Source organism: Saccopteryx bilineata, chromosome 3, assembly GCF_036850765.1.
Source record: "Saccopteryx bilineata isolate mSacBil1 chromosome 3, mSacBil1_pri_phased_curated, whole genome shotgun sequence".
NCBI classification, from domain to species: Eukaryota; Metazoa; Chordata; class Mammalia; order Chiroptera; family Emballonuridae; genus Saccopteryx; species Saccopteryx bilineata.
This window is the reverse complement of record NC_089492.1, coordinates 37,031,936-37,059,550: the sequence shown is the minus strand read 5'-3', so window position 1 is coordinate 37,059,550 and position 27,615 is coordinate 37,031,936. Positions and strand designations below refer to the sequence as shown.

Below are 27,615 nucleotides of genomic sequence, written 5' to 3'. Positions count from 1 at the left end.
TGGTCAGCAAACTGCACTCGCAAGCCACATGGGCTCTTTGGCCCCTTGAGTGTGGCTCTTCCACAAAATACCATATGCGGGTGCTACCTCGATAAGGAATGTACCTACCTATACAGTTTAAGTTTAAAAAATCTGGCTCTCAATAGAAATTTCAATCATTGTACTGTTCGTATTTGGCTCTGTTGACTAATGAGTTTGCCGATCACTGCACTAGAAGGAATCAATAGATTAGACACATAAGAAAACCAAATCAGCAATTTGGAAGATAAGGTAGCAGCAACCATCCAATCAGAACAACAAAAAGAGAAAAAAAATCAAATAAATGCGCACAGATTAAGGGGCCTCTAGGACAACTTCAAGCGTACCAACATTCACGTCATGGGAGTGCTGAAAGAATAAAAGAGAAAAACTGAAAATCTATTTGAAAAAATAAGGACTGACAACTTTCCTAACTTGGCAAAGAAAATAGACATACAAACCCTGGAAATGCAGAGTCCCAAACAAGATGGACCCGCAGAGGCCCACACCAAGACACATCAAAATTAAAATGACAAAGGTTAAAGACAAAAAAAAATCTTAAAAGCAGCAAGAGAAAAGCAGAAAGTTAACCAGAAAAGAAAAGTGCTCCCATAAGACTTTCGCCTGATTTCTCAACAGAAACTTTGCAGGCCAGAGGGATTAGCAAGAAATATTAAAAGTCATGAAAATCAAGGACCTACAACCAAGATGACACAGCAAAATATATCATTTGGAATTAAAAGACAGATAAAAAGCTTTCCAGACAAGAAAAACCTAAAGGAATTCATCACCACCAAACCAGTATTATAAGAAATGTTAAAGAATCTTCTTTAAGAAGAAAAAAAAAGAGATAAAAAATATGAGGGAAAAAAGGGGCAATAAATACATATCAACAATTACTTTAAACGCTCCAATCAAAAGACACAGGTATCTGAATGGATAAGAAAACAAGACACATACATATGCTGTCTACAAGAGACTTACTTCAGATGAAAAGACACACAGAGTGGAAGTAAAGGGATGGAAAAGATATCTCATGAAAATGGAAATTTACCAAAAAAAGCTGGGGCAGCAATACTTACACCATACAAAATAGACTTTAAAACAAAGGTTATATCATCAGACAAAGGACCCAGCAATTCCACTTCTGGGTACTGATCCAAAGAAACCCAAAGCACTAATTCAAAAAGACATGCATCCATATACTTATCGTGGCAGATTTACAACAGCCAAGATATGGAAGTAACTTAAGTGCCCATAAACAGACAAATATATAAAGAAGATGTGGTAGATCTATACAATGAAATATTACTTGGCCATAAAAAAATCATCTGCAACAGCATGGAGGGACATATAGGGTATTATGCTAAGTAAAATAAGTCAGACAGAAAAAGACAAATGCCATATGATTTCACTTATATGCAGACTCTAAAGGACAAAACAAACAAAATAGAAACAGACTCAGAGATACAGAGAACATTTTGAAGGGTTCCAGAGAGGAGAGGGGTTGAGAGACTGGGTGAAAAGGTGAAGGGATTGATAGTTACAAAATAGTCATGGGATGTAAAGTATAGCATAGAGTATAAAGTCAATAGTATTATAATAACAATGTATGGTGTTAGATGGGTACTAGATTTATCGATGTGGTCATTTAGTAAGGTATATAAATTTCTAATTACTGGGTTGTACACCTGAAACTAATATTATATGTCAACTGTAATGGGAAAATAATAAAAAATTTTAATTTTTTTCAATGTCAGTGACAATTGCTATGTGTACAATTAAATAAAGAACTATTGATTGAGAATGAATGAGAAAGACTCTTTACAGTAGAATCAAAAAAAGCCCGAGAGACATTTTTGCTAAGGTCTAAATGACATGACACACATAGCCAAGCAAGTGACTAGCTCTCTGGAAACATGACATACCATGCAAATAAAACAAAAAATAGAAACAACATGATTCAAGAAAAAGCCTCCCACATTTGCATTCAAGAAAGAAAGCTGAAGTTGAGTGAGTCAGGAGGACTCCAGCTCTAGATGCGATCTGACAGGCAAGGGCCAGGTCACATAAGGCTGTACAAAAAGCCGTGGTAAAAGAGTTTAGATTATCCAAAAATTCTAGTGCTTTCAGGAGTTTATTTTCTACCTTGTACCAGATGGTCTGATTTGATGGCACACAGAAACAAGCACTGTGCTCTAAAGCTGTACTCCCAAACATATGAAACACAACTAGCCAAGTTGAGATATACTGTAAATGTAAAACAGACACCAAATTTCAAGGCTTAGAACAAAAAACAGAATGTAAAATATCTCATTAATAATTTTCCACTTATTAAACTTTTCAAAAATTTTATATATTTCTTAAAATTTGTAAATGTTTAACATAAGTAATTAATATTAACAAAATATTGTTATTAAGTATACAGTGTGTCCATAAAGTCATGGTGCACTTTTGACTGGTCACAGGAAAGCAACAAAAGACGACAGAAATGTGAAATCTGCACCAAATGAAAAGAAAACCTTCCCAGTTTCTATAGGATGATGTGGCAGCATGTGCGCATGTGCAGATGATGACGTAACACCGTGTATACAGCGGAGCAGCCCACGGCCAGTCGAGATGTGGACGGTACAGAGGAAAGTTCAGTGTGTTCTGTGGCTCCCTAAATTCGAATCCGTGACCAAAGAGCAACGTGAATATCGGCGCGTTTATAACGAAGTGCCACCACATAGGAATAATAGTACTCGGTGGGATAAGCAGTTGAAGGAAACTGGCAGTTTGGTGGAGAAACCCCGTCCTGGTAGGCCATCAGTCAGTGATGAGTCTGTAGAGGCTATACGGGATAGCTACCTAAGGAGCCCTAAGAAATCTGTGCGTGAGCCCACATCGAACTGCACTGAATAGGTATGAAACTGGGAGAGTTTTCCTTTTATTTGGTGCAGATTTCACATTTCTATCGTCCTTTGTTGCTTTCCTGTGACCGGTCAAAAGTGCACCATGACTTTACGGACACATTGTATATTAATATTTAAAAGAATTTGTTTTTAAATGTAGTTATTAGGAAACAAAATTATATATTGTTTAATATATAATTATATATTAATGTTTGTGCTCATTTTATGTTTCTATTGGACAGCACTGCACTAAGAAAAAGGTCCCCAGAGCAGGGATTTTTGTTTGTTCACTGATATATCCGCAATGCTTGGGACCGTGCCTGGCAGTTAGCACTCAATAAATTATGAATGAATGATGGAGACTTGTAGTTATTAAAAGAAGATACCACATCTGATATTTCCACTCTTTCTAAATTAATGGATTGCAACCAAGGAGGGAAAGAGGGAGGGAGGAATACTGTTTAGGACGACCACACTACAACACTAGGGGGTGTGCAAAGTGGTGATACTGTCATACATGCCTTGGTTGTCTCTCCTCTCCCCATTCCCCACTACTGGTGTAAAGATTAAAGAGCTTGGGGGCATTACAACAACAGCACCAATCCATAAAACTGTGTCATGCTTAATTACTTCAATGCTGACCTTTACAGTTAACTAAACTTCAAATTTTATCCTCTTAACATTCCACTATTTCCAACCAATAAGTCACTAAGCCTTCTTAACTCTGATCTGTTATCTCCGCTCCCTATATTTCAGAGCCCTCTACACTAGAGAAACTTCACAATTAAGCACACCCACTATATTTAGGGGTCTAAGGATCTACCTGATTTCAATGCTATACAGGATATGCCACTGTTGAAATCCACAGCAAAATCAGAGGAAGATTTGCCAGAGATATACTACTTATTCACGTACTCTCTGAATTTTCTAGACAATTTCAAAGATTCAATCCAACTCCATGTTCCATAATACATTAACAAAAGAGCCTTATAGTCTTTACTTAACAACTAAATAAAAATTGACATTAGGCCCTGGCCGGATGGCTCAGTGGTAGAGCGTCAGCCTGGCGTGTGGAAGTCCCGGGTTCGATTTCCGGCCAGGGCACACAGGAGAGGCGCCCATCTGCTTCTCCACCCTTCCCCCTCTCCTTCCTCTCTGTCTCTCTCTTCCCCTCACGCAGCCGAGGCTTCATTGGAGCAAAAGATGGCCCGGGCGCTGGGGATGGCTTCTTGGCCTCTGCCCTGGGTGCTGGAGTGGCTCTGGTTGCGACAGAGCGACGCCCCAGATGGGCAGAGCATCGCCCCCTGGTGGGCGTGCTGGGTGGATCCCGGTCGGGCGCATGCGGGAGTCTGACTGCCTCCCTGTTTCCAACTTCGGAAAAATACAAAAATACAAAAAAAAAAAAAATTGACATTAAAGAGGACATCCATTTTTTTATTCTTTCAACAAATATCTACACCTCATTCGTTCTCAAATACAGATTCTGCTGAAGGCGCTGAATATACAGTAGTGAGGAAACTGTCAGTCCAGTTCTTACAAAACTTACAAGAATACCCCAGGGCAGAGCCTGTATCTGGCCTTGAATTATTCAAGTTGGAGAGGGCATATCTGAATCAAATATGTAAAGTTAATCAAGTCCCTCTTTCTTCACATTTTTCTCTCTTTATAATAAACTCCTCCCCTTATTTCAGGGGGTGGCTTCATATCCTGCTCTAATAAGAAAATAGTACAATATCCAGTCATTCATACTAATACATGAATGTATCTTAATATAAAATTCTTTGTGCTTTAGTATTATTTTAACAATCTATTTAAATATTAAGGCTCAAATGTGGACTTTTCACTTTAAGCCTTTTAACTTCAATTATAAAACTTTTTTATGAAAGATTTCTACCCCTCAATAAAACCATTTAAACAAAACAAGTATACCCATTAATGAACTCTGCAAGTAAGCAGACTCACCTGGCCCAAAAAGGACCCTGAACTGAGGACATTACAGGCAGCTTTCTGAGTATCTGTTTGAACACAGATATTTAATCCCACTAAAAACACACATATAGAAATGAATGATATAAACATTTTTAAAATAAAAATAGAAGAATATGAAACTATCAAATCAGTAGGAGGGAAGAATACTTTTAATCAAAAGCAAACAAGGAATTAAGAGGATTAATCAGCTTTATACACACAAAAACTATATGCTTAAATATTCAAAGTAAATATAGTAAGATTTAGTGTACAGAATTATTTAGAATATAGAGCATGCACATAAATCCTCAGAGCAATAAAACCCAGTATATAAATATGCAAAAAATGAGTACACATTCACAAAACTGAAAATAGAGCTGGGAAACATACATGGAAAATATTAAACGGCACTAATTATCAAAGAAAAGCAAATTAAAACAATGAGGTATCAATTATGAAATTATCCCATATGTGTCACAATGTTGCTGAGTATTAACAGCACGTGTGGCAACAGAAAGAGTACAAAACGTGTAAAAATAATCTAAGAAAATTATTTCCCATAAAGCTCTAGGTAACATTCATTCACAGACAAAAAACATTTATTGAGCACTTATTCCTCAACGAATTTTTTAAAAATCTTTAGTCAACTATTATGAAACACACTCTCAAAGTGAAATGGAACCACATCTAAAAGCAATTCACATGGGAAGGAAAGAGGAAGCAGCTTTGAATAAGAAAATTAGTTCACTCTCCAAAAAAAGAAAAAACTATCAATAGAGTAATTCAAATAATTAACTAAAGAATATAAATATAATTGTTATGAAATTGTACTCAGAAATGAAGGCCCATTTTCCTTATATTAAGAAAAATAAGGCCCTAGCCGGATGGTTCAGTGGTAGAGCATTGGCCCAGCATGTGGATGTCCCAGGTTCAATTCCCAGTCAGGGCACACAGGAGAAGTGCCCATCTGCTTCTCCACCACTCCCAATCCCACTTCTCTCTCTCTGTGTGTGTGTGTGTGTGTGTGTGTGTGTGTGTGTGTGTGTGTCTCTCTCTCTCTCTCTCTCTCTCTCTCCCTCACCAGCAGCCAGGCTCATTGGTTCGGGCCCATCGCCCCAGGAGCTGAGGGTGGCTCTGGTGGAGCATCTGCCTCAGGAGCTAAAATTAGCTCAGTGGTGAGTGTGGCCCCAGATGGGCAGAGTATCAGCCCCAGACAGGGGTTGCTGGGTGGATACTGGTCAGGGTGCATGTGGGAGTCTATCTCTCTGCCTCCCCACTTCTCACTTGGGAAAGAAGCAAAAAATAAATAAATAGAAAAATAATAAATAGTGATGGGCCAAATCTCAGCCTTATAAGTGCCAAAAGGCAGGTAAATCTTATCAAATTTGGAGAAATAAATATTTACCATCTCTTTAAATATCAATGGCTTTAAATGAACTTTGGATCAACATTTATGCCACCTACAAGTATTTTGTGTTGCTAATGGAGAAGAATGAGAAAGTAGATAGGAACTTGTACTAGACACAATGCAATGGGCCTTGATCTAGATGTGTATTTCACATCTTTTAGACACATTCACTTTTTGTGTTTTAAAGAAAGGAAAGAAGAGAAAAAGAGAGGGAGGAAAGTTTGTTTTAGTTAGCAGTCATTTTTCTAAATAGACTTTTGTTTTCAAACACCCTTTGTTTTTATTTTTAATTTCTTATTTCTGTGTGTGTGTGTGTGTGTGTGTGTGTGTGTACCTTTTCTTTTTTGAGAAAGAGTCAGGAAGGGAGGAAGAGAGAGGGGAAGGAGAGAGATAAGAAGCACCAACTCAGTTGCTTCATTTTAGTTGTTTATTGATTGCTTCTCATATGTGTCTTGACTGGGGGGGCTCAAGCTGAGCCAGTGATCCCTTGCTCAGGCCAGTGACCTTGGGCTCAAGCCAGCACTTGGCTTCAAGTCAACAACTTTGGGCTCAAGCCAGACCTTGGGATTGTGTTGATGATTCCATGCTCAAGTGGGTAAGCCTGCATGCACTCCAGCTGGCGACCTCCCACTCAAGCCGGTAACCCTATGCTCAAGATGCAATCCCGTGCTCAAGTTGGTAAGCCCACATTCTAACTGGTAACCTCAGGGTTTCACACCAGGGCCCTCAGGGTCCCAGGCTGACACTCAATCCACTGTGCCACCACCTGTCAGGCTAAATGTTTAAAATTCACTTACATATAAACACAGCTAGTCACTAAAAGTGGCTTGATTTCTATTTGGCAACAGAGAGAACTATTTAAAGTATTATCTTATCATTTCTATAAGCAAGATTTTTCATCACTTCACACAGACCCATATTTAACCATTCCAAAATGGTCAAGTTTATACTGAAAATATTTAGAAAAAAAATAACAGGAGAGAGGGTCTGCTTTATACGGAAGGAGGTGACATAACATTTCCTTTCTAAGATGAAAAAATCCTAGATCCATTCTCAAACCACAGCTAACACTTCTTTTAATGATAACTGTCAAGAATCCTTTCCAATGAAAAATTTTACCAACAAAGTACTTCGTTTGTGGGTTTAATTAGGTTATCTTTGATACATTACAGGTTTCATTTTATTTCCGTCACTATACAAATAGAGTAATGCCATTTTAAAAATCATTTGAATCACATGTTATAGTCTTAAAAAAATGAGGGTGGGAGAGAGATAATAAACCATGAATGAAACACTCAGTAATCAGGGGTGAAAATGAAACTTTCATAGCTGAGCTAATACATTAAAAGACGGAAGTCTACATCTGGTTTCAATACGAGTATGAATTCACTGGCAAATTTAAAAAGAATCTCATACAAAAACAAAAAGATGGTTTTGATAGGCTTTAGTACTCTGGTTACTTTTGTTTCTAGAGTCATATGATTACTATAATAATATGATACATTTAAAATGTCACTGTGTATATGGTTTTGATAAAAATGCACCCACCAACTTGTCTCAAGGGCACATGCACAAGCTGTTTTAAAATACATACACTGTCTTAATGTTTTTATGTCAGTAAAAGCAAATTAAGTGAGGTCTTTTAAGTTCATACAAAATTAAAATTTTTTTCTTTCTAAAAATGAATCTTTGACAATCTTAGCTAAACTTAGCTTTTGACAGTTATTTTTGCATATAAAGTAATGCATTAATTCTATACTTAGTAACAATTATATACGTATCAAGGAAACAAAAAATTGTGAAACATAGTTACCCTTTCCAGTGCCATAGAAAGATATTTCATTATAAAATTTTAACTTTCAACTTTCACGTGACTTTTCATAAAGTCTCGAAAACCATTTGATCAAAATTAAGTGATGTAATCCTTACACAGTCTTTTAAGGCCTGGATTAGATCTTGCCTCTTTTAAGAAATCACCCTATAGCCTAACCAAGCAGTGGCACAGTGGATAGAGCATCAGACTGTGACGCAGAGGCCCCAGATTCAAAACCCAGAGGTCACCAGCTTGAGTGCAGGCTCATCTGGCTTGAGCACGGGCTCACCAGCTTGAGCACAGGGTTGCTGGCTTGAGTGTGGGATCATAGACATGACCCCATGGACGCTGGCTTGACGTCCATGATTGCTGGCTTGAGCAAGGGGTAACTCGCTCTGCTGCAGCCCCCTGTTCAAGGCACTTAGGAGAATGCAATCAATGAACAACTAAAGTGCTGCAACAAAGAACTGATGCTTCTCATCTCTCTCCCTTCCTGTCTGTCTGTCCCTCTTTCTGTCTCTCTGTCTCTCTCTATCTCTGTCGTCATACACAAAAAATTCACCCTGTATATTCCCCAAGTCAGGACTTACCAATCGATGATAATGATAACATCAACAACAGCTTACATTTATTGAGTTTTTACTATACCAGCCACATTATAGGTATCATTTCATTTAATACCCAAACACACTCACAGAAGGTAGGCATTAGCAAGAATTTACTGAGAGCCTGTTACACTGCCCTTGCCTTCACAGTGAGAAGAATTTAGTAGGAAGGGAAAAGCACAGGAACAAAAAATTACAAGTGATATGTGCAACAACAGGATTAGCACTCCAGGACAACAATTCCTAAAGTTGACCATGCACTAGAATCAGTATTCTTAAATTAAAATTCAAACCATCTAATTGAACCATCAAGGCCTCGAATGACGCAGATCCTGCCAGCTCTGAAGATCTTACCACACAATTCTCCCTGCTCTAGTAAGCCTTCACAGAAGAGGTGACATTTGAGCTGACTTTTGAAGAATGAACAGAGGAGAGAAAATAGTAAGACTGTGTAAAGGCAATGTGCATAAAAATGTATGACGTCCAGTACTAGTGAATGGTTCCTTATATTTGAATGTAACATGTATGGGAAAATAGTGTAAAATGTGAAGGTAGATTAGAGCCAAACTCTGCTTTTCATACCTACAAATTCTGAAGTAGAAAAATTAGATCACATCTGAACTTTCAGAGGATAAACTCTGACAGTAGACTCTCAGCCAGAAACTAGAATTAGGAAGGTCAGTATGGAGGCTATAATAATGAAATAATTTACAGTAGTAGCAGCTAATAGGTATGTTAATTACATCATCCAAGATCCCAATGGACAGTTCTGTGGTAGAATTAATAAGAAACATCTTAAATAAAATGAGACAAAAATTAGGGAAGATGAAGGAGTCAGAGCATGTAGTAAAGCAGAAAGACACCGAAGTCCAAGTCCACACTTCTTTCTTAATTCAAACTGAAATTTCTCCAGCACTAAAAAAAAAAACCACATATGGCTTAGGCAGTTCCCTGTCAAACAAAAATTACGTTGTTATTAAAAATGAAGATGGGCCCTGGTCAGTTGGCTTAGTGGTAGAGTGTCAACTCAGCATGTGAATGTCCCAGGTTCAACTCCCAGTCAGGGCATATAGGAGAAGCAACTATCTGCTTCTCCACCCCTCCCCTCTCCCTTCTCTCTACCTCTCTCTTCTCCTTCCAAAGCCATGGCTTAGTTGGAGCAAGTTAGTCCCGGGCACTGAGAATGGCTCCATGGCCTCCCCTCAGGTGCTAAAATAGCTCAGTTGCTGAGCAACACAGCAATGGTCCCAGATAAGCAGAGCATCGCCCAGTAGGGGGCTTGCAGGGTGGATCCTGGTCAGGATACATGGGAGTCTGTCTCTCTGCCTCCTCACTTCTCACTTAAGGGAAAAAAAATGAACATGCCCTCTAACTCAGTAATTCCATTTCTCATAATGTATCCAATGGCCATAAAAGCACAAGTATGCCAATACATATGTACAAAGATTTTCTGTATTGATCATAAAAACTGAAGAACTGGAATTCATTTTACCCAAAGTACTGAATAAAATACACTCTGTTACACAAATAGACCTATGTACTGGTATAAGAAGATAGTTAAAATATATCAGAAGTTTAAGAAAAAAAGGCAAGACACAAACCACCACCTACAGTATGAATCTCTTGTGTAAAACAAGATATGCATACATATGTGCTGAAAGAACCCACAAGAAACTGCTAATTGACATTACCCTATGGAAATAAAATTTAGGAATAAGTGAGGAAAAACTATGTTCCTTTTCTGTACCAACTGGAATTTCTACAATGTGCTCTTATTACTTTTATTTTTCCTTAATTGATATATTTAGAAGAGGAAGGAGTTTATAGATTCTGCTTAAGTGTACAGAAAATTGTGTGAAATAATTTTCAAAGACCTCCATCTAAAATTGTTTAAAATTAGAGATTTGCCACACTTAAGGAGATAAATTTCTATTTTCTAGAACACACATTTCTTAATTTCCTAAGATTAAACAGGACTTACTGAATAGGACCCAATGATTTAATATGCTTTTCTAATACTAGAGAACAAATATCATAAAATTCTTAGATTACTAATAACTAAAAACTGAGTATTTTTTTAAAGTGTTTGCTATAATAGAAATAAAATAGTAATAAAATAGCAGTTTATATCTGTACAGAACTTTACAGGTTACAAAAAGCTCTGACACTCATCATCTTTGTTCCTCACAACACTGAGGTAGATAAGGCAAGTAATATAATACTAGCTCCATTTTAGATTAGGTATCTGAAATTTAGAGAAGTTACACAATGTACCTAGGGTTAAAGAGCCAATAAAGAACAACCCAAGAAATGATGCTTGGTCTTCCGGTTCTACATCACTCCAAATAAGCACTGTCATGGTGTATTAAGGGCTAGGTTTACAACAGCGAGGCAGGGCTCACCAAAAATCTTGCATGACAGGCAGTCTGCCAGAAGAAGAATGTACAATACAAAAATAAAATACATAAAGGTGGGCCTGACTGACGAAAGAGAAATAGAACTGGGAGAAATGCCAAGAAGAAAAACTAAGGTGAAGACTGGGCAGTTTACCAATAACAGAAGCAAAAAAAAAAAAAAAAAAAAAAAAACCTTTATAAGCTTAATTTACTTAGTTAAGGTAGAAGAAGAGAAAAGCTATTGGAGGACTGTGTTGTAACGTAAAAAAAAAATCATAAAAGTGTTTATAATCCAATCAAAAGATTTAGAGAAGATGTGATGGCGCGTGATGTGTGTGATGTATTTAATCAGAGATTAAGACCTGGCACATGATTGCTACGAAAAATTCTAAGGGTCTAATCCTATGGTGCATGGTCATGTTAATGCTGTGGCCTGGAACTTTAAGAGGCATGTGTGAAATTTACTCAGAATTCAATCTCACTCTATGTGAGACACCAAATAAGGAGCAAGAATTACTTGCCACACAAAAGGAGCCCACACAAAATACTGTAGTGTAGCACTGAACAGCAGGTGCTCAGGTTGAAAAATCTGTGTAAGGGGCCACGGACACCAGAACAAATACCTGAGTAAGGCCACCCTGGTCTAAAAGGAACCATGGGTCTTTAATCCTGATAAGCAGGCTTTCCAGGAGAATTCTTACAGCAAACATTTACTGCTTACACAGCCCAAACAAGTTCCTTGAGGAGCAGCAATCTTATTGTCCCTTACTGTAACAGAAGAAAAGATTAAGGATCTACCAGTTTTGATTCCCAATGTCACTAGATACCTCTTCTAACATTTCACATTCATTTCAGGAGTTACTTTAGAAATTTTTTTAAATGTGATTAATTCCTGATATGTTGTTTTGATTTGGGGTTTGGTAAACAAACAAACAAAAAATCTGTTACTTTTACCATAGTAAATCACTACTTCCCCACCCTCAGACCATGTATTTCTAATAGTTAGCTCCGGGTTAGATACATGACCTAGGTCTAAGCCAATTTACCACATCACATCCAATGGCCACACCAATTTGCTCAGAGGAAGTCACATGACCCATTCAGAAGCAGTGAGGTACAGGACTGCTGGATTTCAACCAGAAAGATATAGCCCAGGTAGCTGCTGGCAGACATCTTGTGCCTATGAAGTAAGAGTCTGGATGAGAGTAGAATCAATACAAAGGCATCAGAACAATGAGATAGTCAAGTAATTCATTTCACCTTGGGTCAAGCCCTGCATGAAACTAGCCCTGGAAAAAGTTTTGGTATGTGAGCAAATCAATTCCCTTTTTGGCTTAAGCCAGTTTAGCCCTGGTTATCTGTAACACAACCAAAAGTAGAAACTGATGAAATAAATTTGAAATTGAAACCAAAAGCTGGGAAAGGTCTTGAAAAAGAGGTTTATATAAAGCACAAACCACTGACCAACTCTAGAAATGCTAGTGGCGACTCCTAGTATTTAACAGCATGAGATCTCTGAAGCTTATTTCTGTTTACTGCCCCCAAACAAAGGGGGTACAGTAATTAGGGGCAGGGAAAGTCTTTTCAAAGAAACACAGAGACTTTTCTTTAGTCTCCTTTTGCCTTCATATTCTTAGTACTGCCTCCACCAGCTAGCTAATAAATATTTAGTCCAAATTGTATTAATATTGCATTTAGGTTTCTCATTTTATAGAACTCCTCCAATGCCTCAGTTTCCATTAGTTTTTATGACACACATTATATAATCACACACAACAGTGACCAAAACCCCATGCTGAAAATGAATTGTTTAGAGAAACTTGAGGAGTTAAGTAGCAATCTCGGAAATTCCTAAATCTCAAAAATAATACATAAACTTATATGTAAGACTTTATCTGAACACCTATCAAGCCTCAGATTCCAACATCTTTGTGACCAAAATATCTCCCCCTCTTCCTCCTTCTCTCTTGGGAAAAGGAGTTTAATGGGGCTCTCAGGTACTCAACATAAGACAAACACTGGGAAAAACAGCAGAGCAACTCAGTCACATCTTTCTACTCCTCACCACTCTACCTCATCCCATTCCAAAAAAGGAGTCTTGAAAATATAAAATAGCCAAGGTTTTAAACAATAAAAAATGTATGTCCCAGAAAAAAAAAATCTGCTCAACACAAAGTACATACATTAGGAAACATAACTAGAATATTTTAACCATTATTATATACAAAAGGGCAGAGAGAGGTTGTCTTTCATGAAATCTGGATTGCAGATGTCTAACTCCCCCCCAAAAAAGATTAATAATCTATCACAAAGTCCCATAACTACTGATTCAAAATGAAAGCTTTCACTACTTACACCATATGTAAATATACATATATACACGCTGCTTATAATCTCTTGATCTGAAGAGAAAGAGAACTGATACTCTACTGTGAAAATGGTCAGTGGGCAGACATTTTAAAATCCTTTCCCACATGAAAAGATTCCTGAAAAAGAGATCAGAAGACAACAAAAAAAGCACTCAATATATCTGAGTTGTAAATCCTACATGAACTAGTAGTATCTATTACACAAAGGGGGAAATGCAACAAAGTGATTAGGAAAGTCAAACATGAATTTGTCCAATATCACAGACACAAATGTAAACCCCAAAAAGCACATTATGGGCTAGAAATCCACACATATAAAAAAAAGTCTATTATTAATAATGAAATACCAAACTTTGAAGTTCCAAAAAAATCTTAAATCAATATAAAGTTGGTGGTATGCCTTCACCAAAAAAAAGAAAGAAAGAAAAAATCTGTTTGAAGTAGTATATAATTAAGATCGAGGCAGAACACATATCTTTAAAAGACAACAAATCAAGCATTTACTAAAAAGGCTATTACGTACAATGCATTAATTCTAAGGGCATTAAGATAAAATTAGTATATCTTGAATAACCATTACCTCACTCTATAAAGAAACTATCACTATACCTAAAAATATAAGCTCTAGCTACACCATGTATACCTTTCATTAACAAAGAAAATTCAAAGTACCAATGGTGGATGCTAGATTTTGTCCTTGGTTTCACAGTCCTTTGTATTATTCTACTCAAACACACCTGATAGATAATGCTCATGATGCAAAGACGCTCCCATCCACATAAGTAGAATAACAGGATGAGGATGACAATATCAACAGCAAATACATAGGGCTTTTTATGTGCCAGGTGTTGTTCCTAGCACTTTACATATATGTGATCTTCAGAACAACTCAATGAAGTAAGGTAGTTTTCTTATCCCTTTTAGCAGATGAAAAAAATAAATCAGAGAAGTTAAGAAACTCACGCAAGTTCACACTGCTAGTATGTCACAGGGCTGGGATTCAAACCTGGACAGTCTGGCTCCATAGTCTGTGCTCTTGGCTCACGTCTAACAATTAGCTTTAATTTCAACCCTTTCTTTCCCTCTAATCTACTTTACCAATCTATGATTAAGTTTCTTATCTGGAAAATGGGTCAATAATAGTTCTTGCCTCATATGATTCAATCCTTATATGAGGACTAAATACAGTAATATATGTAATGTGTTTACAATAGCACCTGGCACATACAAATAATATATAAGTAGTTGCTCTTAAATTATCTACCAAATGTATATCAGTGGAGTTGAGAATCATTGTCAGTGAGAATTTACCAAGCACAATGGCCTTAAATGTGTCATTCACAATTCTAAAGTGATGGCTAAATAAAATTTGATTTCCCAATTATTTCCAATATGAAATAACAAGTCCATCACCTTCAGGAAAATACATATACAGGGTGGGACAAAGTAGGTTTATAGTTGTGAGTACATGAAACAGAGTTTATTCTTGTATTAGTATTCATTAATTACTTACTGTATTATTTTCTACATGAACAGCTGTAAATCTACTTTTGCCCCACTCTGTACATAACTTAGAAGCTGCTTTCTTCAGTTTGGAATTTCCTCTCCATTATTTTGCGTTCTCTCACCCCAGCCCCAGCCAATATCACAGACATAGACATGATCCTGATAAAGGGAGATACCAAAATTTCTCCTCAGTACCGAATTCAAAGTTAATATAAGTGTTACGACACAAAATTTATTTGGTATTTTAATGTCAGTCTCCTCTGTACAGCTGGGGTACTACTCTCAGAGTGTGCCTTCCCCAAAGACTAAAAAATATGGAGACTAAAAGGACAATAGCAATCCTCTAGTGGAGTCTGGTGCTGATCAACATTTAGATTTGCTTCTAATATCCTGTTGTGACAACACTCTTGTACGTGTGTCACCATATAACTGTGCCAGAATTTCTTAGGTATAGAAACAGGAGAACTACTAGATGGGTCCTAGGGTACATATACATTCAACTCTGCAAGGGATTATCAAACTACTCCTGAAAATAGTTGCACTACTTTATACTGCTAAGAGTATGAAAGTATATATAGTATACATAAGGCAAGTGGGGTGTGTGGAGAAAATACCATTCCTTCAAGTTCAAAAACCAACCTGAATTTATAGTTAATTAGCTTAGTAATTTGTCTTTCCTCCTCTTGAAACGCCATTAAACTGATAAAGAAGTATTTTAAATAAAATAAAATAGTAACAAAAGAATCAGCACAAGAAAGTATAAGGTTGTTTTTTTTTAAATTTTTAATTTTTCTGAAGTTGGAAACGGGGAGGCAGTCAAACAGACTCCCGCATGCGCCCGACCAGGATCCACCTGGCATGCCCACCAGGGGGTGATGCTCTGCCCATCTGGGGCATTGCTCTGTTGCAACCAGAGCCATTCTAGTGCCTGAGGCAGAGGCCATAGAGCCATCCCCAGTGCCCAGGCCAACTTTGCTCCAATGGAGCCTTGGCTGCGGGAGGGGAAGAGAGAGACAGAGAGGAAGAAGACGGGGAGGGGTGGAGAAGCAGATGGGCGCTTCTCCTGTGTGCCCTGGTTGGGAATCGAACCCGGGACTCCTGCACGCCAGACCGATGCTCTACCACTGAGTCAACCGGCCAGGGCCTAGTATAATAAGTTTGGAAACACTTTTACAGAGAGAGTCACTGCCAAGAGCAGGCCAACAGGGCCTGCAACAAAAGAAGTGATTACCAAGTGAACTCCAGAGTGACTCCAAATTAGGACCATTAGCTGGAGAGGGTGGACGTGAAAAGAGGGACGGAAAAAGTAGTTAGCTTTTTCCAAGGAGGCTGGAAAGAAGAAAATGGAACAGGAATTGACTCCTCACTCCTCATCCTTACTCTGCTCCTATCACCATCTTTGTACATGAAGTTTATATGCATCTGGCATTTATCCCCAGGCCAAAAATGCAGCAGGGGAGTGGCTCCTCTCTCAAGTAACTGAACAAACTGCTTCTAAGGGCCTTTCCCCTAAAAGCAAGTAGCTCCCAGGGCATTTACCCTCACATTATAACCTGCCAGTTAAAATCATTGTCCCAATGCTTCAAGACAGCAGATCAGCCTTCCGGCTGCTCAGCCCCACCATGAGCAACACCAGGATAACTAGAGCAGTGAAACAATAACCCCAGAGGAAATAAGAGATGATTCAAGAAGCAAAAATAACTTTACCAAACCTTTATTATTTGGTGCTGGCTGGACCGAACAGAGTATCATCCCAGCATGCCAAGGTTGCAGGTTCCATCCCCAGTCAGGGCACATACGAGAGACAACCAGTGAGTGCACAACTAAATGGAACAACTAAGTGGAACGAGTTGATGCTTCTAGCTCACTCTCTCCTTTACTCTTTCTGTCTTTCTCTCTCAAATCAGTGGAAAATTTGGGGAAAAAAACCCTTATTATTCTTAAAATGAGAAAAGCTTCTGTATCCATATCTTAGCATCAAGGTATTATGAAAAAAATAATCAAAACAACAGTTCTTGTAAATTAAAATATAACAGCAGAATTTAAAATTTCAGTTAGAAGAGTCAGAAAAAAAAGGACGAGACCACCCCCACTATACCCTCTAAAAAGGCCAAAAGAGAGAGAGAGAGAGAATCTAGGAGAAATAACAAAAATAAAACTGAGGGGAGTCACCAGCTATGAAGAACACAGAGGGGAAAATTATCGAAGAAACGTTTCCAAAGCTGAAGGAAAACATTAGTATTTATTTGAAACGAACTACTAATGCAAGCATAGCTAATAAAAAGGACATACACCTAGGTGTATCTTCTTCCTTCCACAACTTAAGTCTAAAAAGTTCCAGAGGTAGGGGAAGGAAACCCACAAAACAGGACAACAGGAGCAACACTGGATGGGAGAGGGCAATGAAGGAAACTCGCAAAGCTGACAGACACTCATTTTCAATGTAAAAGTCTGCATAAGCTAACTATCAAACCAAGTGTGAAAGCAAAATGAAGGCATTTTCAGATATGCAAAGACTCAAAAAGTTGACTCTTATCTTGAATCATGAAGAAGATAGTTTAGGAAAAACACAAAACAAGGGTGAAAACCAAGGAAATAGAAAATATACAAGAAAACAGTGGCACTAACCCAGGAGTCCAGTGAAAAGAAATTCCAAGGATGCCGCTGTACAGCAGACCTAAAAAGCAATGAGTCCACATTAGAACAAGAGCTCACGATGCCCCAAAGATTGTCTTCTCAAAAAAGAACCACATAAATTCCAGGAAACAGACAAAATGAGTAAGAAACTAGAAGACAATAGCAAAATGATAGAGATGGCATATGCTACTTCTCTCAACACAAAGAAAATAAGAAAACTCCAGGAAAAATAAAAAGATTATATAATAATATCATCATCCCAACATAGATCCAGCAAACTACCGTAAAATGTGGCAATAATTTTGAGCAACTGATTAAGCATTAAAAAAAATAAATTCATTTGAACCAGATGCTGGAACATTCTCCTTCAGGTGACCTAAAAGTATGACATTGGACTTTTAGAGATGAAAATTTAGCAGATCATTGTTTCTTCTTTCAAGATGTCCTCTGCCCTCTTTTCTCTGACTCCTTCGTTCATTCACTCATTCATTCATTCAACTGGTGTTTACTGAGAATCCTACATGCCAGGCACTGTCCTAGGAGCAGAGAATAAACAATGAACAAAGGCAAAACCCTGCCACAGTGGAATCTCACTCTAATGAGATGACACCTCTTCCAAGAGTCTGCTAAAAGGTTCCCTCTCCTGGAGAGCTCTCTCTGAACTTCCATACCAAGTGCTTCACCTATTCTACTCCTAGAGAACTCGACTCACAGAACGGAATTTAGTTTTTTATGTGCCTATTACCTTAGTTCAGCTAATGTGTAAACAATGCAACGACATCTGTTAGAGTTACCTGTACCGCTAGTCCAGAGCACTGGGCCTAGATGAAAAATTGTGTTTTGAACCTTTCCATTCAACAAAAATGTAAATAAAACTGCCAAATAAAATGTCAAGTACTACACAAACGTTACTTACTATTTAACAGATGAGGAAACTGAAGTCCTTGTCAATTAACTGACTTGCCATGATCACAAAACTAGTTTGTGGAAGAGCCAAAGCTAAAATTCACTGTGCTAGGCTGAATTAAAATAAGTACTCTAATCAATAGAAGGACCAAACTGGAAGAAAATAACCTTAGGCATTTTCTTAGAACATTTCCATGCACATAGTAAACGCCTAAGACATAGACTCTATTTCTTCCATATGTCAAGGCATAACATTACAATTATGCAAAGATAATTTTGAAAGCCTCTAATCAAAAATATATCTTTAAAAAACTTCCATTTCACAGAGTTGTGCATTTCTACTTTGCAATACTTGAAAGACATAAATGTTTAGAGATGTTAATGGCATTTATTTTTAAATACACTAGCTTTTTAACTATTTCTTCACAAGGTGTGGTAGGCAGAGAGACACGAGTAGAGCAAAGACGAGGGTCACCAGGGCATAAGGCCCAGGTGCCTAGCAACAGGAAAAACTGGAAAATTAAGGTCCTGTCCCCAATCCCCCAGCATGTCACTGGTCATATATAATTTAGATCCTCTGACTTTTCGTATCGCTAGTCATGTGGTTCGGACCCTCCCCCGACCTCTCCTCCCCCGACCTCTCCTCCCCCGGCCTCTCCTCCCCTGGCCTCTCCTCCCCTGACCTCTCCTCCCCCGACCTCTCCTCCCCCGGCCTCTCCTCCCCCGGCCTCTCCTTCCCTGGCCTCTCCTCCCCTGACCTCTCCTCCCCTGGCCTGTTGCTAGTCATGCAGGTCAGACTCCCTTCGATGGGGAACAAACAGGGGGCAGAAAATAACTCTTAAGCATTAAGCCCCAGGACAATGAGGTTCTGACCCACATCAAATACAAATAAGTAGGACTCAGTTGAGTTTCAGGTCCAAGCCCAGAAAAATAGCAAAACCAAACAAGTGACACCATGGCTGGCATCAAGACCAGCTGCATCGACTGTAATGATCCCCTGGCACCAACCAAGCAGTGGGGACCAGGACCCTGAAAGAACACACCTGGAAAGTTAATGAATATTCTATCGGGATCCTCCCGAAACCTCCAGATAAATACCCTCAAGACTGAGGACCAGGGTGCTCTCTGCACCAGTGGTGGTCAACCTGGTTCCTACCGCCCACTAGTGGGCGTTCCAGCTCTCATGGTGGGCGGTAGTGGAGCAATAAAAGTATAAATAAAAAGATAGATTTAACTATAGTACATTGTTTTATAAAGATTTATTCTGCCAAACAGTGAAAATCCGACATAAAGTACTTGGTAAGTAATTATTATTATATGCTTTAAGTTGCTGTAACTCTGCTTTATAAATTTTATAAAGTAAAGTTACTTCCCTACTTTATAAATCACCATTACTATGGAACCGGTGGGTGGTTAGAAAATTTTACTACTAACAGAGATACAAAGTGGGCGGTAGGTATAAAAAGGTTGACTACCCTGCTCTCCCTGGAGCAGCCTGCACCTTTCCCTACTCCCTTCCCCAGGGCGTTTTCCTTGCCTCTCTAAGCTCCAAGGACCCTTCTGTGGCCTCGGTAACGTGTTTCCTAAGCCCATCTCTTCTACAGTTCACTTCTACCTCTGTGACTTTCTAGTAAACTTTCACTTACAGTTTGAGTCCTACCTCTGAATTCTTTCTTAGCCAGAACTCAAGTACTGAGGCTGCTGAAACCAGGTGTGGTCCGACTCCACCTGGTCTAACACCTGGTGCTGTTCCCGCCACCAACAAAGGAAAGCTTCAAAATTATTCTTATAAATATTTCTTTATTTCTTTAGTCCCACAAATCTGGACATTTTTTTCTTTGTAAACTCCAAAAAAATGCTTACATTAACTTCCATTAAAACAATAACAAAAAGACAAGTTTCTTTTTCATCAGCCAAAGGAGGTCTATGGCTAAAGTTATCAAGTTATACATGAACAAAAATAAGCAAAAAATCAAATTTACATACATATATAACTTCTGTAAAAATCAGGGAACTAATATAACAGATCTTATTTCACACATTCCAAGGTTGCTAGTAGACACACACTTTATGGCTTTTCTCTGGTATATACCATATCTGTTCAATAACCTCCATTATTAGTACTAAATAGTAGTAGCCATGCAAATTACAACTTACCTACAAAAATATTACACTGCTTAAATGGGTAAAGTTGGTTTATAGTGACAGGATAAGCAGCTAAGGAATCGATCATGTTTCAGTTCAACAAACATTTGTTATCAAGGGTTTGCTAGATGCCAGTAGCTGTTCCAGGCACTAAGACTATTTCCAAGATGAACACTGTTGTCCCTCGCCATATCGCGGTTCACTGTATCACGAGCAGATTTTTTTTGTATTTTTCTGAAGCTGGAAACGGGGATAGACAGTCAGACAGACTCCCGCATGCGCCCGACCGGGATCCACCCGGCACGCCCACCAGGGGCGACGCTCTGCCCCTCTGGGGCATCGCTATGTCGTGACCAGAGCCACTCTAACGCCTGGGGCAGAGGCCAAGGAGCCATCCCCAGCGCCTGGGCCATCTTTGCTCCAATGGAGCCTCGGCTGCGGGAGGGGAAGAGAGAGAGAGAGAGGAAGGAGAGGGGGAGGGGCGGAGAAGCAGATGGGCGCCTCTCCTGTGTGCCCTGGCCGGGAATCGAACCCGGGACTTCTGCACGCCAGGCCAACACTCTACCACTGAGCCAACCGGCCAGGGCCGGATTTTTAAATTGTATATATCTAACTTTGTGTCGCAGATTTTTTGCTATATCGTGGGATTTTGTGGTACAGTACATAAAAATATCTACTCTTGAATGACTTAGAAAGGAGGAAAAGGCAACTGAAACTTTCCCTGAACACTAAAAGCTGACTAATTAAATGCTGAGTACAGGATACCACAGCAGGGTTACCTAAACAGAGGTTTCATCAAACTTAAAAAATGGTTTAATATGTCAAAAAAGTAAATAAATAAAGTCAGTTTTTGGCCCTGGCCATTTGGCTCAGTGGTAGAGCATCGGCCGTGTGTAGATGTCCCGGGTTTGATTCCTGGTCAGGGCACACAGGAGAAGGGACCATCTGCTTCACCACCCTTCTTCCCTACCCCCTTTTCCCCTCCAGCAGCTACCACTCGATTGGTTTGAGCAAGTTGGCCCAGGCGCTGAAGATGGCTCCGTGGCCTCTGCCTCAGGTGCTAAAAATAGCTCAGATGCCAAGCAAGGAGCAAAGGCCTAGATGAGCAGAGCATCCCCCAGTAGGGGGCTACTCTCACTTAATAAAAAAATATAGTAATAAATAAAAAATAATAAAGTCAGTTATTAAATATATATGATACAAATACTTGAGCTATTTGTGAGTCTGATCACAGATATCAGGAACTTAACTCATACATTTACATATAATCCCCCAACACTTAAAAACTGAGAGTCAGTGTATACTATATAAACAGTGATTTTTACTCATAATGCAACCAAGAGACTTAGAGAAACTTTTATCATCCACAGTAACACAGGAGAGTTTCACCTTCAGTCCACCTCTAGGGCCACTACCATTAATTACCACAATTACTATTCATTACCCAGATCAAAAGTCAACTCTGTGATCTGCCCCATGTTAAGTAACAGCACATATACAGACCAATACCCAACCTTTGCTACTCCGCCTCAGTTTCCGTCCCTGAAATATGCATAAGTAACCACCAAACTTAATTCTAAACCTTTGTCTTTTCCTAGATGCTTCCCAAAGAAAAGGTACAGATCATTGCATAAAACCTCTGAAAGCTATATTTTGAAGCTCCTTCTTTAATATCTATGCTGACAATCAGATGATTGGTTTTACAACTTTTCAAATATGTACAGTGCTCATATAACTATTAACAGACTGTCAAGCAGTCCTGCAAACGGAGAGTAGAAAGACCAACAACAAAAGGCAAAAGACTGACACCAAAAAGAAATGAGAACCAATACACATATGGAAAGATGCTCCGTCTACCTAGTCATCAAAATATGTAAAATAATTAATAGTAAAAATAACAGTAATAATAGCAGCTAAAATTCATTGTGCTCTTTCTTTAAGTAAGAGTGAATATGCCAAAAATATTTACCTAATTAATTAATCAACCAATTACCAAACAGATACAAAACTACTTGGGAAAACAGGAAAAGTTTCAAAGAGGAGGTAGTATTTGAACTAGTCTTTTGTGGATGCAAATTCACTGTGGCAAGTGGGAGGAGCTGAGGGAACAGACGACTCAGGAGTGGATGAGAGGATAAGGCAATATTACACACAAAACCACTAAAACATGAATACAACTTTCAACTGTAGGAGGCAGTTCTTATTGTGAAGTGGGAATCTAAAGTTGATAATGTTAGTGACAACTTATAAAACTATACAGATGGAAGGTAAGATATTAACAATACTGTACTTTAGGCTAAAAAGGTCACACTTAAATGCTTTTTAAAAACTATGTAACTTAATCAAATTTGTTTTCCCCTGTGCCTTTAATTTTCAGGAAACATTTGATCAAAAACAGATAGCAACTGATAATTAATCAAGAACATTTCATCACTAATGAGATTCCTTTCAAAGAGAAACTTGATTCTACAAAAAGTAGGTTACTTAGGTAGTTTTTCAAAAGTCATTCTTCTTAAAGCAAATCAAAAATCTAAAAGAAACTTGCAACCTAATTTCTTGAGGTTGAGACTTGTTTGGAGGTTCTAGCAGGGGAGCGCAGCTACTCGTATACCCTTGACCGAAGAACGGTCCTCTCCTCTAGCGGGGAAGGTCGTCCTCTTCCACCGAGCGCGCAGCTTCGGGAGGGAGCACATGGAGCGGTGAGGGAGGAAGGAGACACCCGCCTAGCCAGCCAGATCAGCCGAATCAACCCTGGCGATCAATGGGGTGACAGATGTCGCAGCCAGATCGCCCTTACATCCGCAACCTAATTTCTTTGGCAAGCAAATATATTGTTTAAAAATAAAGTAAAATAATCTTCTCACATAAAAAAATCTGAGATCTTATCACAATCATACCCACACCTCAGAAAACACTGAAGGATATTGTTTTTCAAACTGAGAAATGTAGAAAAGAATAAATAGCAATTAAATGCAGGCCGTGGACAGGTAGCTCAGTTAGTTGGAGTGTTGTGCCAATAGGCAACGGTTGCTGATTCAATCCCTGGTCAGGACAGATACAGGAATCAACCAATAAATGCCAAAACAATTAGAACAACAGACTGATGTGTCTATCTGTCTCTCTCCTTCCTCTCTCTAAAATCAATTTTTAAAATTTTTTAAAAGAGCAATAAAAAGCATAAATACCATATATAAGTAAATAGAAATACTGACAATATAGAATAAGAATGTCTTGTACTGTTTAAAGTGAATATAGAATTAAAAGAAACAGCAAAGCATATAACAAAAACAAAAGAGCATAGAACCTAAAGAAAAAAAAGGGTCCCATACTCATAAGAAATGATTGATTGTTCTGTGACCATCAAAACAGTAACTACTAGAGTGAGTTTTAATAGATCACAGACAACCGTTTCACTGGTCACATTTTTGAAAGCTAGACAATCAGTAAGAGCCATGACTCTAAAATTCAGACAATCAAGTTATCACTCCAGTGAACATTACTATAAAATGATCAAATATTTACAATGTCAAGGCACTTAAAAAAATGGGGTGATAGATATCCATATATTGCTAACCTTCAAAACAATGGTATTCTTTTCAGATAATACATAAATGAAGGAAAAACAGGGTACAAATAATCTTGAGGTTTAACAGGTGCTGTTATCAAGGCAACACCCAGAGATAATATACCTACAGCTCCTGATCCATCTCTTGCAGCTCTGGGTTCTTCTTCCTGTCTGGGAGTCAGATTCTCCCATGCCACCCCAGGCCCAAGGATCACTGTTCTATGAGAATAGCAATTAGATTATTCCTAATGTATGACTCTGCAACATGTTCAGTAGATTCAGTCTTCTAAAGAACAATACATCTGGACTAAAATCTTTCCTTTCCTAACTGGTTAAAGAGATTTCTAAAGATAAGGATCCCATCAATATTCACCTCACAGAACTATAGTATACCTTCACAGTTTGTAATTATTGACAAGAAGTACTAGGATCAAATACTTTGTAGCTACTCAAATGGTAACATTAACATTTAAAATCAAAATAATAGATTTTCTATTCCACACACTTTTACTTCATATTTCTAACTGGTAACTTAAAGTACCAAATGCACTGAGTTTATCCCTAACATGGATTTTTTTTTCTTTTAGGTGAGAGGAGGGGAGATAGTGAGACAGATTCCTGCACATGCCTGCTGGGATCCACCCAGCAACCTCATCTGGGGCCAATGTTCAAATCAACCGGAGCTATCCTCAGCACCCACAGTAACGCTGGAACCAATCCAGCACCGGCTCTGGGAGAGGAAGAGGGAGAAAAGGGGGAGAGAGAGGAGGGAGAAGCAGATGGTCCCTTCTCCTGTGTGCCCTGACCAGGAATTGAACCCAGAATATACATCCACCAGGCCGACACTCTATCCACTGAGCCACTAGCCAGGGCCTTACATGGTTTTAAAACACATCTCTAACTGCAGTATAATTATTTTCAATTAAAACACTGTTCTGGGCCCTGGCCAGTTGGCTCAGCGGTAGAGCATCGGCCTGGCGTGCGGGGGACCCGGGTTCGATTCCCGGCCAGGGCACATAGGAGAAGCGCCCATTTGCTTCTCCACCCCCCCCCTTCCTCTCTGTCTCTCTCTTCCCCTCCCGCAGCGAGGCTCCATTGGAGCAAAGATGGCCCGGGCGCTGGGGATGGCTCTTTGGCCTCTGCCCCAGGCGCTAGAGTGGCTCTGGTCGCAGCAGAGCGACGCCCCGGAGGGGCAGAGCATCGCCCCCTGGTGGGCAGAGCATCGCCCCTGGTGGGCGTGCCGGGTGGATCCCGGTCGGGCGCATACAGGAGTCTGTCTGACTGTCTCTCCCCGCTTCCAGCTTCAGAAAAATACCAAAAAAATAACCCAAAAAAAAAAACACTGTTCTGCCAGTCAAGCCTCATCTCATTTACATAAATGTTAGTTAAGCACCACAGAAATTCCCAAATATATAACTAGAATGTCACAAATCACTTAATCCATTCTGTTAAAACAGAAATTATTTAAAACTTCAGTTTCATTTCCTTTAAAAAAAATCCTGTTTATTTTCTCTAACAACAACAACAAAAATAGTAGGATAAACTTACAACTTACATCCCATCAAACTTTAAAATGATTCTGGTTAACCACAAATTGACTCAAGTAGTTAAGTATTTTTCTGAATGTATTTTACTGAGACATGTCTGACAACATATAATAATGGCATATAATAACTGGATTACTATTTTACAGAATTAAAAATTATTTCACTGATTATTCTTAGTCATTCACAGATAAAAAGGATACTCTTGTCCTTATAAATTATCCAAGAAAACTAGATGCATTGCTTGCCAAAAGTAAACAATTTTATAAATAACTTTTACCTTAGGGTTAAAATATATCCATATAAAACTATAACACCTTTCACTGATCTGAATTCACAAAAATTTTCACCAAGTTATATTCTAGCTCTATCACTTTCAAACATCCTGACAATATTGGGAAAAATAAAGACAAAAATCATTTTCAATTATTTTTAAAAATTCAGAAATATAAAACTTCAACTCTTTCACAGCCATAGATTATAATATAGAAAACTAAAATAAAAAGCCATAAATACTATGAACTTCACATTCTAGCCATAATTTATTGAACTCAGATTAATAAAAGATATACACAATGATTCAAAATGAAAATGAGGAGTACCATAGTAGTTTCTTGGTGACTTACCAAAAATTATCCCAATAAATAAATTAAAGAATCATGACTCCTAAATTTGCCATAAAAGATACGTGACTGGTTCTCATGCCTCATATTAGATCCCTTTATATTCTAAAACCTTTTCTTTTTCACACTAGTATTTTCTTTGTAACAAAACACTAGCTAGTCAAATTCTAAACCTGGATCTTTAGAAATGAAACTAACAAAGCAATTTAAAAAATACTTACTGTCTTGTTTCGTAATCTAATTATATCCGAGACAGAGCCAGCTCCACAGTACTCCATAACAATCCAGAGGTCTGTATTCTTAAAGTAACTGCCATAGTACTTTACAACATAGGGGCTATAGAAAAACATATAGACAATTAAACAGTTAATTCCCAAAGAAAATTACTTCTTAATCCCAAAATAAAGTATTTCAACATTTCATAATGTTTCAGTAAGTAAATTTAATGACTAAACTTGAATTATACATTAAATTGTCTATATGTAAGCTTCACCAACTGTGTGTAATTAGGTTGTTTTGTTTTGTTTAAGGTGAGAAGAGGGAAGATAGTGAGGCAGGCTCCCACATGTGCCCCAACAGGGATCCATCCAGCAACCCCATCTGGGACCCATGCTCAAATACCGAGCTATTTTTAGCACCTAAGGCTGATGTCCTCCAACAGAACTATCCTCCATGCCTGGGACCACGCTCAAACCAACTGACCACTAGCTATAAGAGGGCAAGAGGGAAAGAAAGGGGAGATGGAGCGGGGGAGAAGCAGATGGTCACTTCTCCTATGTGGCCTGACCAGAAATCAAACTCGGGACATCCACATGCAAGGCCGACACTCTATCCACGGAGTTATTGACCAAGGCCTGTAATTATGTTTTAATTCATGAATAAAATTTAACAGGATTACAAACCAGAGGAGGCCCATATGTTTTCAGTGATTCCTAAGAAACAGGCTTTGTTTTGGTAAAGAACTGCTATTTAACATAAGGTACAAATGACAGTATTTTTACTTAACAAAAGCATCTTAAATATAAATCTTCTAAAGGATTTTCATTCAGTTAAATATTGACACTCAATGTTAAAATACTTATATTTCAGCACTGAGCAGGAGATCAGCTGGTTGGAGGGTCGTCCCCACGTGCTGAGGTTGTGGGTTCTATCCCCAGTCAAGAATCAACTAATGACAGCAGGAATAAATGGAAGAACAAGTGGAACAAGTCAGTGCTT

At 38.5% G+C, this 27,615-nt stretch overlaps 1 protein-coding gene across 1 annotated transcript in view; it reads right to left on the bottom strand.

Moving 5' to 3' along the window:
* Nucleotides 1-27,615, bottom strand: part of STK3 (serine/threonine kinase 3) — a 389,481-nt gene that overhangs the window by 290,234 nt on the left and 71,632 nt on the right. Inside the window, exon 4 of the mRNA XM_066265981.1 lies at nucleotides 26,619-26,733. Within this exon, the coding sequence (XP_066122078.1) occupies nucleotides 26,619-26,733 (115 nt within the window). The remainder of the gene's footprint in view (nucleotides 1-26,618; nucleotides 26,734-27,615) is intronic.